The 17,526-nt window shown below is 41.7% G+C and overlaps 1 protein-coding gene across 3 annotated transcripts in view; it reads left to right on the top strand.

Annotated features, from left to right (window-relative positions):
* The first annotated feature begins 1,013 nt into the window (after nt 1-1,013).
* RSU1 (Ras suppressor protein 1) overlaps nt 1,014-17,526 on the top strand; it is a 201,589-nt gene continuing 185,076 nt past the window's right edge. The window contains exons 1-2 of one of the 3 annotated variants that reach the window (XM_036908023.2): nt 1,014-1,217; nt 1,425-1,536. In XM_036908023.2, coding sequence (XP_036763918.1) covers nt 1,428-1,536 — 109 coding nt within the window. In that variant the 5' untranslated portion in view covers nt 1,014-1,217; nt 1,425-1,427. The remainder of the gene's footprint in view (nt 1,218-1,424; nt 1,537-17,526) is intronic. The other 2 variants (XM_036908022.2, XM_036908020.2) reach the window with 2 other exon arrangements.

The following is a 17,526-nucleotide window of genomic DNA, read 5'->3' as shown; positions in this document are numbered from 1 at the left end:
CTAAGAGAAAACAATAGTTCCCTGCAAGGACTTGAGAAGGAGATCAGCTCTTCTGGGAACCAACATTGGAAGCAGAAGTCAGTGGAACTATGCCTTCGAGATTAAGAGAAACTGATTTAAAAAACATGGAACTACTCATAATTTGTCTCCTACACACTCTTTTAGGGAAAGTTACTTAAGAGGTAATCCAGGAGCCACAAGAAATGTTGGTTTAAACCCAGAAACCAAGTGAAAAGAAATTACAATTTAACTGTTCAGCTTGAAGGACAGAAAGAACCAGTCTAAGCGCAGTACGTTAGTGGGCTCCTCAAGTCTTCAATAATTCATTAGATTCAAGCAATGGAGAGGAATGGAACGCTCTAAGATCTTAGAGATGTGGTAAAGGTTACAAGAAGAAAAAGAAAAGCAGTTAGGAACTCCAATAAATAATGAAAATTGCACAAGGGAATCAGCACTGAATAGTAGGAAAACTGAAATGTGGCATAATTTTGAGTGTAGTATAGGAAAAAAGAAGTCATTTATTTGTCTGAGTGTATTTCTCTTTGTGTGACACAAAAGGTCCACGACTGCGAGCTGGGAGTCGCGGATACACAGACCACCACGGAGTTCTTGTCTTGGAGGAGCTTATAATACAGCGGGAGGCACAATTCTGAGGAAGAGACATGACAAGCAGGGTCACAATTACAGAAGCAGGACGCTGAGAGGCAATCTACTTCTACCCTCGGTAGGTGCCAACCTCAGCTACAACGCCCCTCCGCAGGCACTTCCTAAACTGCCCCGCTTCCGCCCACAGTACTCTGCGCTTCGACCTAAGAACTGAGCCTGCGCGAAGACTAGTGCGCTCGCGCCAACCCCGGTCCAATCGGAATTTCAAGCAGGGGACTCCAGGGGGATGGCCTAATTTAGGGGTGGGGCGGAGTCTCGAGGCCTAATGACGGACGTGACTGGCCAGCCGCGGGGTACACATTCTTTTAAGGGCGGAGGTTCGCCCTAAAGCCACGTCCTGTGAACTGTTCTCCTAATTTGGGAAGGGCCCGGCGTGGGCGGGGCGTGGAGCGGCGAGTGGCGCCGAGTGCGCCGGCGTCGAGCGCCGGGACAGGGCGTGTTCTCGTGCTGAGGCTAGCTGGGCTCTCTCCCGCTGCATCTCTGGCACCTGAGTTGCACCCTGGCAGAGCCCGTGCTTCCCGCGCCCCACCTGTCAGGAGCTGCCTTCCGCGGTGAGTGTGTGTGGCTGGCGCGTGGGTTCGTATCTCTCCGAAAAGCTGTGGCAACCCCCTCTCCACGCCGCCCCAGCCCCCCTGCCCGGACCCTGCCCGCCGATGCCGGCTTTCCAGGGAAAACGGGAGCGCCAGCCCGGGGCTCTCCCCTTTCTGTCCCTGCACCGTCCCGCCGTCGGTCACGTGCTTTGTTGTTGTTTGGTGCAGATAATGTCCAAGTCTCTGAAAAAGCTGGTGGAGGAGAGCCGAGAGAAGAACCAGCCGGAAGTGGACATGAGTGACCGGGGCATTTCCAGCATGCTGGATGTCAACGGCTTGTGTGAGTTCTGGGGCAGCGCCTTCCCTGGGAGGAGCGGGAAGGGTTTATACGTTTTCCCAGTAACTGCCCATCGTGGTGTGCGAGGTTATAATGGTTTACATCCCACCCCCTGCTTGTAAACATCACTTGTCAAGAGCTTAGCTCAGCAAGTTTGCAGTCGGACCCGAATGGAAAATGAATGAGAGTCCAGGGTAAGAATCACAGTTACTGCTGTACCTCAACTCTTTGTGCTCATTTAGGGCATTTGAGTAGACTTTCCACAGTCTACTTACTAGCCTCCTTGTTTCTTACTTGAAAATCTTTTTTGAATCATTCTTCCTTTCTTCTAATACAGGCTTTGGCTCCTCAAAAAGTTACACCATAAGTATACTTGTGCCTAAAGTATATTAAACATTTCCTGACTCATTACCTTTTCCTGAATCTTTATTTTCTTAGTTTAGGCTCTTCTTATCTCATTTTTGTGCTTTGTAGTATCTTCCTAACTTTCCCTCTGCTTCACTTTTGCTGCCCCTGTGGTTTAGTCTGTATTGCTTTGAGTGTCATTTTCTCATAATACACACCATATTTTGTAGCTTTCTCCTTTAAACCAGGCACCGCAAACTCAAATGTTGGGGCCAGGGGAGGGTGTTCATGAACTCCATAAAGGTATCATATCCGAAGGGGCAGCTGCCGCTTGTGCCACTTGGATCCAAATACTTGTCACCACATGGGGCCTTGACCCAGTGTTACCAGATTTTTTTTTAAGACGCCAAGAGTCCAGATTTTTATGTGAAATTTTCTAATATTTAGAAGTTGGCAGCTAATTCTGTCTGACATCAGAAAGTAAGTATTTGAAAAATACTTCATAGGTGAAACAGAACTTGTTCAGGCTAAAGGTGGCTTTAGTTTGGACCCTCTCCCTTAAACACTCTTCCTAGTTGTTCATTACCAACAGTTAATGCTCTGAGTTCCTTGGCATGACATGCAGGCCTTTCTGCATCTGGCTACAATCTACTTGAGCTCCTTCCTTTTATGCATATGTCCTCCCCACCAAGCTGAACTGATTGCCCTTCCTGACCCAGGGCACACTTCTGGCTTTGTGCCTTTGGAAGTCTTGTTTACACTCTCTCCACTCCTCTTCACCCCAGATCCTTTTACTTATCTGCCAGGAGCCAGCTCAGATGCCACAGCCTGTGTGAAGCTTCTCTGTCTATAGCAAGCTGACAGTCACTTCCTCTGTGAGGCGGGACGTGCCTTGCTTTATGACTCTTGTAACATGGGTTTGTGATGTGTTTTTCATCTAGATGTCTCTCTTCCCCACTTAGAGACTGGGGGTCCTGTGGCTGTGCTGCGTCCACATTTACCTTCTTTATTATCTTGTATGGAACACAGATGCTCAGAAATGTTTGCTGAATGAAGCAAAGGATGATGGATTTGGCCCATGAGTTTATATGATCCAGACTAGGATGTGACATTGGAGAAGAAGGGGAGATGTCCAGGAGACTGTAAAAGATGACGAGTTGCTTCTTAGGCCTGAGCTAAATGTACCATGAATCCTTGGTTTGGCCTGGAACAGATTGTAGTCGGTGCTGTTGAAACATGTCCACGAAAGGAAGGAGCATGAAAAGTTGTAGATGATTTGCATTTGGTAACCTGAAGGAAGACCCTGCCATTTAGCTTAGCTTTCCCACTGCCTAGCGTCTCAGCCTCTGGGATGCGTTGGCCCCACCCAGTGTGAAGGCTCCTTGGTGGCAGCCACAGAGCAGTTGTCTCTGGTACTCGGAATTGGCAGCTGCAGCGTAGGTGTGTCCCTCGCTGCCCTCTGGCTCTGTCGTGGTCATGGTGCTGGTTGGCCGCACTGCCCCAGAGGAAGATGGTGAATGGCAGACGGAAGGCCTGGCTTGTCTGTACTTTTGGCCCTGAGGCTTTCCACTTCTCAGCAGTCTTTTTCTCATGGGGTTGAAGAAAGAGATTGCTTTCAGCAGAGGAACTTTATACTCTTTAGCTTTGAAGAGGATTCTTTATGTTGTATTTATAAATACTGGAGAGTTTATAATTTATAAAGGGACAGTAGTGTAGCTATTTCAGTTCAGTTGCACTATCTCTTTGAAGCCTTGGATTTTATTGAAGAAGAAGAGATAGCCACTTGCATCCTGAAAAAGATGTTTCCGGTGTAATATTCAGTGGTAAAAAGCAAGGTCATTCTTAAATTTTTCCAAAGTAATTTGAGGAAGTCGTTTGAGGAAGAGCAACAGGGCTTCTTGGGGGCTTTAGGAGAAGTTTGGAGATTCCACCTCCTTTGGCCTCTGTCGTGTGTGTAGACCTGAGAAGTGGCTGCTTTCTGCTGAACTCCCTTCTTTCTGGAGCCTGAAAGGCCCCAGGATGCCTTCAGATATCAGAGCCTGTATCGCTTACTGTGTCTATTTCAATATTTTTATATATTAAAGTATTTGACATGGCTACATTAAATGTGGTATAAGAATTCCTATGTCCCTTTACTTATAAAATTTTAACTGTAATCAAGACATTTTATGTATCAGTATCAAAATTAAAAACAGGCAGCAATTCATTTGCATGGGCAGAGAATGGTTATTGCATCTCCAGCTTTTCCTTCCTCATTCTTAATTTCCTTAAAGGTAAACAGAAATTAAATTTTGAACTGAAGAAAGGGGGTTTTTAGTACTTATCAGCATGTGAAATGTCTGCTTCTGCTTGGGAGAGCTGTGTCTTAGAAATGCAGCCCTTCCTCTGAGGTAGTAAATTGCCTTTGCGCCAGCTTTCCAGGCATTTAAGTACCAAAAGCTTTCTGATGGGGAACACTTCACAGGCTGGAGGCTGACATCAGACAGGCTCTACCCTTTTCTGTCAGTCCAGCCAGATTCCAGATGCGCACAGATCCTAGTCTGGGAGGCAGAGCCTACATGTGGGGTTTTTGGAGTTGAATGGATGGGGTCAGATTGTCTATTTTCTGTTTAGTACTGTGCAACTGGAGAGAACCTTTCTGAGCCTGAGCTTCCTAGAGTCAGAGGGAAATGTGAGCACCCACTTGCAAGGAGTGCGCTAGCGCTAAGTGTGCTGGTATGTGTCAGGCATTTAGTGCCATGCCTGGTCCTGAGTTAGTGCTCAGTATGTGTTAACTGCTAATGTGAATGCCACATAGTCTGTAAGTCTCAGATGTGACCAGTGTCAGCCTAGTCAATGGCCTGAGCCCAGAACAGCATGATTAATTAGACTGGGGAGGGCTTTTATATGTCATATGTTGAGGTTTTCTGTGTGACTTAGTAAAACCTGCAGTACTTGGTTCCTTTTGCGTAGGGTTCTTAGAAATACAGATAGCTATTTCTTTGAAATTACCCATCATTTTATTTCTTTTCCTTCATTTTTTGCCTACACTGCACGTAATCTGCACGCACATTCTCTGTAAAGCTTCCAAGAGTATTGACATCAAATTTGTTCTTTTTATTGAAGAAATTTGCTGTAGAAGCCTCTCCCAACACAGCCACTAGGCTCCACCTGGACGGTAAAGTTGCTTTTGAAGCATCCTGTAATCAGCTTCCAGGGGAGCAGAGATCCCATCGGTGGCCAGGGAGACTTTTTTCCATTTCTTTAAATGTTTTGTGATTTTTTAATCTCCAAGTTTACTATTCTCTGGGTGGTCTAACGTTTGTCGGTTTGTTTTTCTTTTCAGAGTAGAATAAAATATCTCTCAGATAAGTCTTAAAAAAGAAAAATAGTCTCCTTTCGAGGGACTGGCCCCTCTAACGGACCATGCAAAATAATAAAAAAACATAATCATGTTATCTGGAAGAGCTGCTCCCAAACCCTGGTAAACCTGGATATTGTCTTCCCTGTTGGGATTTTTTTATCAGCATAGCCTGTCTTTGGGGGAAAGGGAGAGGAGCTGTGAAGACTGTATCCTTTTAGCTATAATATTTATGAAGACCTGTTATTGTTTTACTCTGAGTTGCAAGTACATGCCCAGCTTTGTGTTTGGAAACAGGCAGTGTCTTGGCTGGGGAAGCCCTTTTCTCTTTACTGCCTCCAGCTAACCCCCCCCCCCCCCAACTTCTCACTCACAGCTTGTTGAAAGAAGGAATGCCTTCTCTGTCCTCAGGACTGCATTCTTGTGGCACTTCCTCTGAGAAGCTCCCCAGGTGCTAAATTTTAACCCATCATCCCAGCTAGCCTGGAATGTGTCTCCTCTGGGCCTGGTGTGCATATGTCTGCTATCTCTTTGCTTGGGAAGTTTATTGAAGAAGGATGTGGTTTCTTTTAGTGAAGAATTCTGGTGAGCTGCAGTAGGAAGCATAGCCGGTGAGGGGGACCATATCCTGACCCCTTCCCACTTCCCAGAGGGAAAGCAGTTCACAGCTATCAGGTATGTGATTGAATTGTTCAGTGTTTTAATTTGGTTTTTCAACAAGGTAAACACTGAAAATATTTCATCCAGACAGGAAATAAAAATAAAAATGGTGACCCCTTTCATGTAACTGAACTAATGACCTTTACTTTTTTTCAGTCATTTTGACATTTCTGCTCCAGTGACTTGGCCTCTCTTTTGTGTCCAGCTTTTGCATTGCTAGCTGTGTAACCTGGGGCAAGTCAGTTAACCTCTTTGAGTCTCAGGTGTCTCATCTGTAAAATGGGAATAAGAAGAGGAGCTACCTCATAGAATTGCTGTAAGTCATTAGCTGTGAAGTGCCTGGTATACTATCTGGCACATCTGAGTCCAGTCAGGCTGCTGTAATAGGGCACCATCAACTGGGGGCCTTATAAACAGCATCTGGTTCTCATAGTTCTGGAGGCTGGAAGTCCAGGATCGAGACACGGGCAGATTCAGGGTCTGGTGAAGAACCCATTTTCTGGTTCACATACTTCTTGCTGTGTCCTCACATGGCTGAGAGGTCATCTCTCTCCAGTCTCTTATAAGGGCACTAATACCATTCATGAGGCTCCACCCTCATGATTTAATCACCTCCCAAAGCTCCACTTCCCAAAAAACCATCCCAAATGGGGATTAGGTTTCAATATAGGGATTTTGGGTGTGGGGGCACTTTCAGTCTATAGCATGGCACATACCAGCCTTAATATTCACTATTAGTATTTTAAAATTGTTTTATCTATGATTGTGAACAAATGCAAAACATTATTATCTCTTTAGTTTTAGAATACTCACTAATGGATTTCTCCAGCGGCTTTGCCTGCTTGTCTCACTGTTTGATCATATCTGGGCACCTGATGCCTCCCTCCTCACCATACTGAGGATTCAAGTTAGATGAACATGCCCAGTGTGACAAAGTCAGGAGGAAAAACAGTGGGTTTAAGTGGCAAGTTCAGAGCCATGAACACTGTGCGAGGTGGCTAGGGGGAAAGCAGGGCATTTGACAAGATTTTAATTGTGATGTGCTTATGTTTGTTGAGAATGTCAGACAGGCATTAAGAACTGTTGGCAGTTTTTCAACTGATTAAAATACTGTATGTCATCCAATAATTTATTGAATGCATGTTTTTTATGATGGGCACTTTCTAAGCTGAGTCTTTTTGAGACTTTCCTCCATATTGAATCTTTAAATTATCCAGTGATCAATTAGTATTATGTTGAGAAAACTTTAAACTTTTTCATGGATCTGAAATCAATTTTCATCATAAGAAAACATAACACTCACTGCTTTGCCATTATAGCCAGCTCTTAATTATGGTAATATCTGCTAGAATTGATGTGGATATTAATTGAAAACCAGATCTTGTTATCTTCTTTCCATAAAATTACATAAATATAGTTTAAAGAAATTTGATCTAGATGTATACAATATCCAGTATAGTGAAGCAAAAACTAGAGATAATTTGTTTACCTCACATAAAGGTCTGTTGTTTGTTTCTTTGAATCATAAATTTGCACAGGTTGTTTTATTTTTCATTTCTTAAAGCAGAAGAGCATAAAAATGTGGCCCAGACAGTCCTTGTAGATCGAATACATGGCCAGCAGGGGTCAGTGTCGAGCCTCTGCATTTTGCTCAGCGTCCTTCAAGGGACCCACAGACCCAAATCCTGCTCCCTGTCCACTGCTGTCTGGGCAGTTGCTTCCTGCCTCTCTCAGGCCTCTTCCTTAGGGTAAAACGATATCCCCTTTTATTTAGTGTATGAAGCTCACAGTCAGGGCCACCTCTCCTTTGTTACAGTCTTATCTGATCCAAAGCATGTTTCATAACTGCCTGGTAGGCCTCAAGCCTCTGCTGGAGGCCTTGGGGGCCCCTGAATGGAGAGGTGCTGATCAGTTGGCATGATTAGTCATCTTTCCAAAGAAAGATGGGGGTGAAATGGAGTTGCAGGGTACCAATTGGACTGTTTTCATCCATGTGTGATGCTTAACAATGGAAAATAGTATTTTGGACTTAGGTGTTGGTGAAGCCAAAAAGACAAATGATAGTATAACATTATCTACTAGTCTGCAGGCTGCCATGTAAAATACCACAGACTGGGCCGCTTGAACAACGGACATTTATTTCTCCTGCTCCTGGAGGCTGGAAGTCCAAGATCAAGGTGTGGGCAGGGTTGTTTTCTCCCGAGGCCTCTCTCCTTGGCTTGTAGATGCTGCCTTCTCACAGTGGCCTCCCATGCTGTCTCCTCCATGTGCACATCCCTGATGGCTGTATGTGCCCTCTTTGCTCTTCTCAGAAGAATACCAGTCGGCTTGGATTACGACCCACCTCAATGGCCTCATTTGAACTTCATCACCTCTTTAAAGGTCCTGTCTCCAAATTCAGTCACATTCTGAAATGCTGGGGGTTAGGGCTTCAATAAATGAATTTCAAGTGGCCACAGTTGAGCCCGTAGCAGCTCTGTTAGAGGTTCTGAACAGTATAGGCATGAGTGTGTACACTGGTCCATGTGCTGCTTACACTTACTGTACCGCCCTTTGCTGCAGGTGACAAGTCATCAGCGTTTTATAGACAGGGAAGTGCAAGGTTATCTGGAGTCTATGAAGTCCCAGACTTCACACTTAAGTGTGTCTGACACTTTTGTTCTATAATAATGGGGCTCTGTTTTGCACCCCACATGTGTGCAGAAAGGCCGGGTTCAGAGTGGTGATGTCCGGGGCTGATTGGGGCCAGCAGGTCTGACCTCACAGCATTTGATTTCAGAATTCTTTAAAATAAAATGCATCATTCAGCCAGCCTGTCAGCTTGGAAACTTAGGTTTATCATATTGTTGCAGAGTGTTAACTGTGGAGGAAAACACTAGAAGCAGCTTACTCCCTTATCTGGTCAATGTTAACTGTACACCTTCCCCCTTTCCCTGTTTTTCTTAAAAACTATTAATCTTAACTAAATTTAATGATCAGATGATAGATCTTTTTAAGTTGTATATTCATTGTTTTCTACCTTCAAAGTTAGCACATTATCTGAAAACACTGTGGAGAGCAGTGCTGGAGAAGGTTGTGTTGGGAAAATACTGGTTCAAGTATTATAACAAAATAAACCTAAATTACATGAAGTGGTAAATTTGGGTGTAATTTACCAGTTTTTCATAATGAACTGTTTCACCTAATATATCTGCATGTCTGTTAATTATTCTTCTGCACTCAGAACAGTTGGCAAATTTAAGCTAAATCAGGCCTAATAAAAGGCACACATCAGACCAGGTAATTAATTGGAAGGGGTCCTGGCCTCTCAGTTTTTCAGGACACAGTACAGACCAGAGATTGCTTATTTTGCAACCTCAGTATACAAAAAAAATGGTTGTTTTGCAAATGTTCATATGTAAATTGGTTTTTAGAGCTGTAAATATTTAAGTATTCAGGCCATGTGAAAGATATCTACTTAACATCATATACTTGTATTCTGCAAGCTGTGTACTCTATTAGGAGGACAAAAATAAGAGATACGTAGTTAAGACACCATGCCCTGTACACAGAGTGTGTGAACACACACACACACACACAAATGCACAAACATACAGTGCTTACCATATTTCAGGCATTGTATTAAGCTCTCTGTATGGATTATCTCTTTTAAAGCTCACAGTTTCGTAACTGTTAGCATCCTCATCATTCTTGTCCAGTTTATAGCTGAGGAAACAGGTGAGAGTGACTTGCTACGAGTCACACAGTTAATATGTAGTAGAGCCAGGATTTGAATCCAGGTAGTCAAGATTTGGGAAGCTCTGTTCTTAGCTTATACTGGCTTGCCTTCATGTTGCTGATGTTTTTGACAGGCACATGCCCGTGCAGCAATAAAGAAGCTACTTCAGCAGGCATACACTGAGTGCTGGCAAGCTGCTCCTGTTCTAGAAGCCATGGTAACTGCTGCATAGGGGCTAGTGATTCTGTATATCAGATTGAGATTGGGGAATGCCTTCGGGGTGCTGGCTGCCCCGATCAGCTGATTGGGCCCAGGAAACTGGAACTTCCCTCTTCCCCAAACGTTTAGAACATATACTTTTAAAAACCTCACTTCAAAAAATGTTATTGAAGTATTCATATGGATAAATGCATACATGATAGTACAGTGTGACATAGTTTCACGCCAAGAAACAGAATGTGACCAGCACCCTGGAAGCCCCTTCACCTCAGTCACTCTCCCTCAGGGATAAACGCTGTCCTGGCTCTGAGAGCAGAGATTAGTTTTGCCTGTGTTTGTACATCTTTAAATAACAGAGGGTCACCTGTGTGTACTCTTTAGTGTCAGAGTGTCTTGCTCAGTATCTTGTTGGTGAGATTCATTTCTACTGTGCAGTTGCTTATAGATCCAGTATGTGGCTCTGTGCTGGTTTGTGCACCCATTCTGCTATTGGTGGACATCCGGGTCATTCCCAGGTGGGGCAGGTTCATAGTTTTGCTGTGAACTTCTGAACATGTGTCTTGGTGTAGTGTGAACATAATTCATTCTGGTGGTTATAGACCTAGGAGTGGAATTGTGGGGTTGTGGAGTATACTCTTCTATACTTTTTAAATGGAAGGCAAGGATCACCAACATGGGAAAAATATTTGAAACTTGTATGTCAGGCAAAGGATTAGCATTCTTAATGCATAAAGAGCTCTCTTGCACTGTCCTGGCCAGACCAGACCGGCCAGGCCAGGTGCATGCTCTGTACCTTGCTCTCTTCTGAGAAAGCTTATTCACACATCAGATCCTTCTCTGAGAACTATCTTGCTTGCAGAGCAATATCATCTGTACTAGTAGCTCACAAAGTAGGCTGCAAATTAGACTCAGGAAACTCTCAGATATTCTAATGTTCAGGCTCGCCCCGACCTAATGAAATGAGAGATTTCAAATATGGAAACAGGTATTCGAATTTTTGCTTTTTACCGCAATAGGCTTGCCCCCTTGGACACCACAGCCTTGCAGGCATTGTCCTTGTTCAAACTCAGACTGTCCAGTTTGGGCTCTGGAAGCCTCTTCTCGCTGGCTGCCCTGTCCAGCTGACGTACCTCCTATCTGTGATCAGTGCCTTCCCATCTGCCAATAAGCTCTTCCTGATGTGTCTGTAGATTACTATCCCAGACCTAGAATCAGCTAGTCTTCTAAGAAACCCTATTTTTGTTTATTTTTTTCTCTTGGTGGGAAACATTTTAGGCTCTGTGGGGAAGTTGGGGTTCCCATGGCCAGGATCCTCACTGAACTTAAACCATCTGATGATGTAACTGGCCTGTTGTTAGGCTACCGCTTCCACACCTTTAGGCAATAAGCTATTACTGCACTATAGAGAGAGCTCGGCCCAGTGCTCTGGGCAGAGGCAGAGACGTTAGTGCTCGACTTACCACAGGGAGAACAAGCCGGGTAATAAACCCTTTCACCCCAAAGAACGTTTGCTGTCGATTTCTTTGGTCTCATTGAATCCATAGCGAACTTGCCCGGGGCTGAATCCCATTGGCAAGACAGGCCCAAACTAGGCTCCAGCGGTGCTTATCACTGCTGCATTGTTCATATTTTTTAGGCCTTTTTTGTGGTCAGAGCTAAGAAACAAAAGTATTTTTTAAAAGTAAAGTATATGATGAGCTCATGTAGGTAGATGCAGTTAGAATATGGGGCTGCTAGGCTTTTGGTCTTCACGCTACCTCTCTACCTCCTTCTCCCACACAATCCTGATTCTCAGGGAAACAAACCATGATAAAATTAGAACTTTTCACAGGTACTACTTATTTAGTACATGACACACAATTATCAGTACTAATATTGCCACCACCAATATTGCTGCAAACAATTGTGCACATGCTGACACCATTCTCCCCTAATTAATATTTCACTAAGCTTTAATTTTTAAAAAGGTTTTCCCTGTTAAGACTCCCACCATTTCCCTTATTATTAACATCTGGCATAAGTGGTATATTTGTTAGAATTGATGGACCAGTACTGATAACATTATTATTAACTATAATTAGTAGTTTACATTACTGTTCACTCTCTGTGTTGCAACATTCTATGGGTTTTAACACACGCATAATGTCAAACTAGTTTCACTGCCCTAAATATCCTCTGTGCTCTACTTACTTTTCCCTCTCTCCCTTATCTCCCCCAAGCCCCAGGCATCCACTGGAATTTTATGTCTCTTAGTTTTGTTTTTTCCAGAATATCATATAGTTGAAATCATGTAGTATATAACCTTTACAGAAAGGTTTCTTTCACTTAGCAATATGCATTTAAGGTTCTTTTGTGTCTTTTCCTGGCTTGGCAATCATATCTCTTTATTATTAACTAACACTAATTGGTTATTTCAATAAATAACACTAATTGCCATATTATCCACTCACAGGTTATCCACTCACCTAATGCAGGACATCTTGGTTGCTTCCAAGTTTTGGCAATTATGACTAAGATTGCTATAAATGTGCACTTGGGTGCAGATTTTTGTGTCGCCGTAGTTTTTGTACCCCCTTTGGGTAAAATAACAAGGAGCACAATTGCTGGATCATGTGGTAAGAGTATCTTTGGTTTAGTAAAAAACTTGCATACTGTCTTGCAAAGTGGCTGTACCATTAGTGTTACCTCAGCAGTGTCTGGGAGTTCCTGTTGCTCCACATCCTTGCCAAAAGTTGGTGTCAGTTTCTGAGTGGGCCATCTAATAGGTGTGTAGTGGTATCTTGTTGTAATCTGCAATTTCCTGAGGACATATGATGCAGAAAATCTTTCCATATGCTTATTTGCCATCAGTATATCTTCCTTGATGAAGTGTTTATTAAGGTCTCTGTCCCATTTTTTAATTGGGTTGTTTGTTTTCTAATCGTTATGTTTTAAATGCCCTTTGTATGTTTTGGATAGAATTCCTGTATCAGATACCTGTTTTGCAAAAATTTTGTCACAGACTGTGGCTTTTTTTTTTTTAATTCTCTTAGCAGTATCTTTCACAAAGGAGATGTTTTACATTTACATTAAAATTTATCATTTATCACCTTTTTGTTTTTTTGGATAGGTATTTGGTGTTGCATCTTGAAAGTCATTAGCAAATTCAGGGCCAACTAGACTTTCTCCTATGTTGTATTCTAGGATTTTTATGGTTTTGTGTTTTACATTTAGGTCTATGGACCATTTTGAGTTAATTTTTGTAAAGATATAATTCTTTGTCTAGTTTCATGTTTTTTTTTCCTGTGGATTTCCAGTTGTTCCAGCACCATTTATTGAAAAGATAATCCTTTTTCTGTTGAATTTCCTTTGCTCCTTTGTTCTCTGTCAAAGATTAGTTGACTGCATTTGTGTGGGTCTGTGGATAAAATGAAAGTTCCTGTAACCAGGATTCTCACCTGGCCCTGGTTGGCTAGCTCACTGACTAGGTGTGGGCAATATGTCATTACTGACTCTATATAAAGAGCCCTGCCCAGTGCTCTGGGTGACATGGTGGCAGGGCTGCAAGGCTGCAGGAGAGCAGAGCAGAGGCTGGAGTGGTGGCAGCACCGAGGACAGAGGCCCAGAGGACATCTCTGTGGGCAGAGAGGCCCAGAGAATCGCTGTGTGGGTACAGAGGCCCAGAGGCAGAGACCAGTTTGCTGCATGCAGACTTGCTCTGAGTGAATGAGATTTTAGTGACTGACCTACCACTGTGGAAATAAAGTTGGATATTACCCTTTCACCCCAAGAACGTTCTACTGTCTTTTATTTGGTCACATTGAATTCATAGTGAACTTGCCCAGGGCTGAAACCCACTGTCAAGACAGGGTCTATTTCTGGGCAATCTTTATTCTCTTGATCTGTTTATCTGTTTCACCAATATCACACTGTCTTGATTACTGTGGCTTTATAGTAAATTTTGAAGTTGGGTAGTGTTAATTTTCTGAGTTTGTTTTTCCTATTCAGTATTTTATCGGCAATTCTGCCTCTTTTGCCTTCCCATATAAACTTTAGAATCAGTTTGTCAACACCCACAAAATAAACTTGCGGTGATTTTAATTGGAACTGCATTGAGTCTATAGATCAAGTTGGGAAGAATTGACATCTTAACAATATTGAGTCTTCCTGTCCATGAATATAGAGTTTCTCTCCATTTATGTAGATCTTTAATTTCTTTCCTACTTTTTTTCCATATAGATCTTGTACACATTTTTTTAGATTTATACTTAAGTATTTAATTTTTTTGTGCTATTGTAAGTGCTGTTGTTTTTAATTTTAAACTCCATTGGTTCATTGCTGTTATATAGGAGAGTGGTAACTTTTGAATACCAACCTTGTATCTTTCATCCTTGCTATAATTGCTTAGTTCCAACTTTCTCTTTTCTTGGTCAGTTTTTTTGGGTTTTCTGAATAGATACCATGTCATTTGCGGACAAAGGACATTTTATCTCTCCCTTTCAAATCTGTGTACCTTTTCTTTCCTTTTCTTAACTGCATTAGGTAGTACTTCCAATATGATGGTTAACCGAAGTGGTGAGAGGGAACATCATTTATTCCTCTTTTAATATTCTTCATTTCTTTATATAGTTGAGTTTCTTAATTATGTAATTTTCCTTCTCTGTGAAATACTCTTCTAATTTTTTGTAAGGCAGGTCCATTGGCAACAGTTTCCCTTAATTTTTCTTAATTTGATAAAGTATTTCTCCTTCATATTTAAAGGGTAATTTTGCTGAATACAGATTTCTAGGTTGGTGGGTTTTTTCCTTTAACACTTTAATATTTTATGCATTCTTGTGTCCCTTGCATGGTTTCTGAAGAGAAGCCCAATGTAACTCTTATTTTTGTTCATCTGTATGGAGTGTTCCCTCAATCCTGTCTATATTCTTTAAATATTTTCTCTTTGTCTGGTTTTCTTCAGTTTGAATATGATATGCGTGGGTGTAGACTTTTTGGTAATTATCCTTCTAGGTAATTATCCTATCCTTACCTTTTGCTAAATATTCAAGGAGGGTATATGTGTTTTGGTGTCTGTCATTAATTTTGGAAAACTCTCAGCCATTGTTACTTCAGATATTTGCTCTGTTCCTGTCTCTCCCTCTTGGTGTTCCCATTGCATGTGTGCCACAGCTTTCATAATTGTCCCATAGCTCTTGGATTCTCTATTCCATTTTTTCATTTTTTTTGTCTTTACTTTTCAGTTTGGCACATTTCTGTTGACTTATTTTCAAGCTAATTAATTATTTCCTCAGTTGTGTCCAATGTGCTCACCAAAGTCATTCTTCACTTCTGTTACAGTGTTTTTGATTTCTGACATTTCTTTTTTATTCCTAATTAGAGTTTCCATCTTTTCTCTTCCATTGCCCATGTGTTCTTTCTTGCACGTTGTCCATTTTTTCTAGTGGAGCCTTAGCATATCAATCAGAGTTATATTCCTGTTCTGATAACTCCAAAAGCTCTGTCATGTCTGAGTCTGGTTCTGTTGTTTGCCTCTTCTCTTTACACTGTACTTTTTGTCCTTTTGCATGCCTTGTACTTGTGTTGAAAGCCAGACATGATGTATCTGGGGAAAGGACCTGAGGTAAAAAGGCCTTTAGTGTGAGCTGCAGCTGTAGGTGTCATAGGCTGGAGTTTCCTCTAGTGTCCTTTGCTTTTTGTCTTTGGGTTTCTTTAGAGACTCCTTCTTAAGTAGTGTCTGCGAATTGTAGCTTTTTATCTGTCATCCCCTATTAGAACCCTACTGAGGTATGGAGAGAGGGAAAGTGTCCTAAAATCCTATTAGGTCTATCTTTTGGTGAGCTTGGGCTTCTGGGTTGTGACCTCCCAAGCTGCTTTTCAGTGTTTTTTCCCCCTCAGGTAAGACAAGAGGGTGAGAAGTGGTGAAGTTTCTTTCTCCTATGTCAGTTGGCCTGTTTCTCCTTTGTAAGGAGAAGAGATGCTTTAGTTTTAGTCAGAATTATTACTTGCCTATTCCTCTCCAAGAAGCAACAGGGGTTTTCACTCTGATTTTTCACCCTGAACACCTGGTGGGGCTCCTGGAGGATGGGTCCCCACAAGTTTTACTCTTTCAAGCTAATCAGTGGCTCATCCTCCAGAAACTCATCAGTTGCATTTCAAGTGTCCCTACTAGTCGCTGGCTCCAGCAGTGACTTATGCTTCTGCATAAGCTGTGATTCCCTCTCCACCTGGCTCTCCAAATCTAGTATGGCCATTTGCCCTGTGACTTCAGTACTTTAATGGACCTAAGAAGAGTTGTTTATTTTCTGTTTGTTCAACTTTTTTCTTGCTATGCAGATAGGAGTGATGACTTCTGGGCTCTTATTTGCTAGACTGGATCCAGATACAGCTCTAAGCCATTTCTAATTCCTATAATATGGCTCCCCATTTTTTAGTACATGAGCCATACCTAAATTTCTAGTGCATAGAGCCATTATTAAACTCTCTCCCTTTTTAATGTCATCCACTCTTGGTTCTACAGAGACCCATACATTTTATGCTCATCATCAGTCCTTAGGTCATTGTGTTGACTGACTGAACCTCAGGTTCTGGTAGGGCCAAATGAATGGTTTCTTGGGAAGGGCCAAATGAATGCTGTGTCCAGAGTATTTGTATGTTCATGATGTATAATTGTTAGTACCTTTTTAATTTAAAGATCAGTTTTATTGGGTATAGAATAATAGTTTCTTTCTTGAAACATCTTAAATCTGTCCTGTTTTCTTTTGGCTTAAAGCATTTCTGTCTAAAAATCTGATGATAATCTCATATTATTTCCTGCAGAAACAGTAGCTCATTTATCCTAGATGCTGAAAATATGTCTTTTCTTGAAGTCCAGACATTTTACTTGACCATGTCTTGATACAGGTCTTTATTCATTGATTACTTCCCAGGTATGTAATATGTTCTTTATGTTTGCAGTTTAAAAGATTTATATATTTTTTTAATTTCAGGGATTTTTTTCAGTTATGGTTTTTAATGTATATTTCTTCCCTTGATTAATATTTCCTTTTTCAGGCTTTTTAGTGTGTATGTTAATCTTGTTGCCTGTCTTTAATATTTACCATTTTCTCTCAAATCCCTTTATCTCCTATTTTTAAAAGAAATTTCCACTTTCTATTTCCTGTAAGTCATTATCTGATGTGTACCTTTGAATTTTGTCATTAGTTCTGAAATAATTTTTACTTTTCTCTTTCAATTCTTGTTTGAGGTATGATCTTTCATTTGTGAGTTTTCCTAATTATAGTTTGTGCTGTTTTGTGTCTTGTGTTGTTTTCTTAATGTGTTTTAACTTGTTTGGACATAGTAGGTTATAATTTTCATCTGTTTTCCATGTATAACTTTCTAGTTGGTGGGCTTTCATTACCAATAAAGATATTATTTTTCACCTTATTTTCTTTTTTCCTCATAATAACTCTGTGGGATTTGCTCTTGGTGCTATTATGTTGCTCATTTTTATAGGAGAATGTCTTCCTGATCTTTCAGAGGGAGACATGGTCTGGATAGATTTTCTCACTTTGTGGAGCTCCTGTTTTCATATGGTGGTAAAAACACAATGGCTTGCTGTTGGAGACAGCCTGACCAGTTCCTTGCCCCACTTTTATATGGACCTTCTCTGCCAGGGGTATTGATTCTGATGCCAGTTTCACTTCTGATCACCAACTATGATTCTGCACCATTATGAGGTATGTGGGGTTTT

Source organism: Manis pentadactyla, chromosome 3, assembly GCF_030020395.1.
Source record: "Manis pentadactyla isolate mManPen7 chromosome 3, mManPen7.hap1, whole genome shotgun sequence".
NCBI lineage: Eukaryota > Metazoa > Chordata > Mammalia > Pholidota > Manidae > Manis > Manis pentadactyla.
Note: the sequence above shows the minus strand (reverse complement) of the source record. Positions and strands in the feature narration are given on the sequence as shown.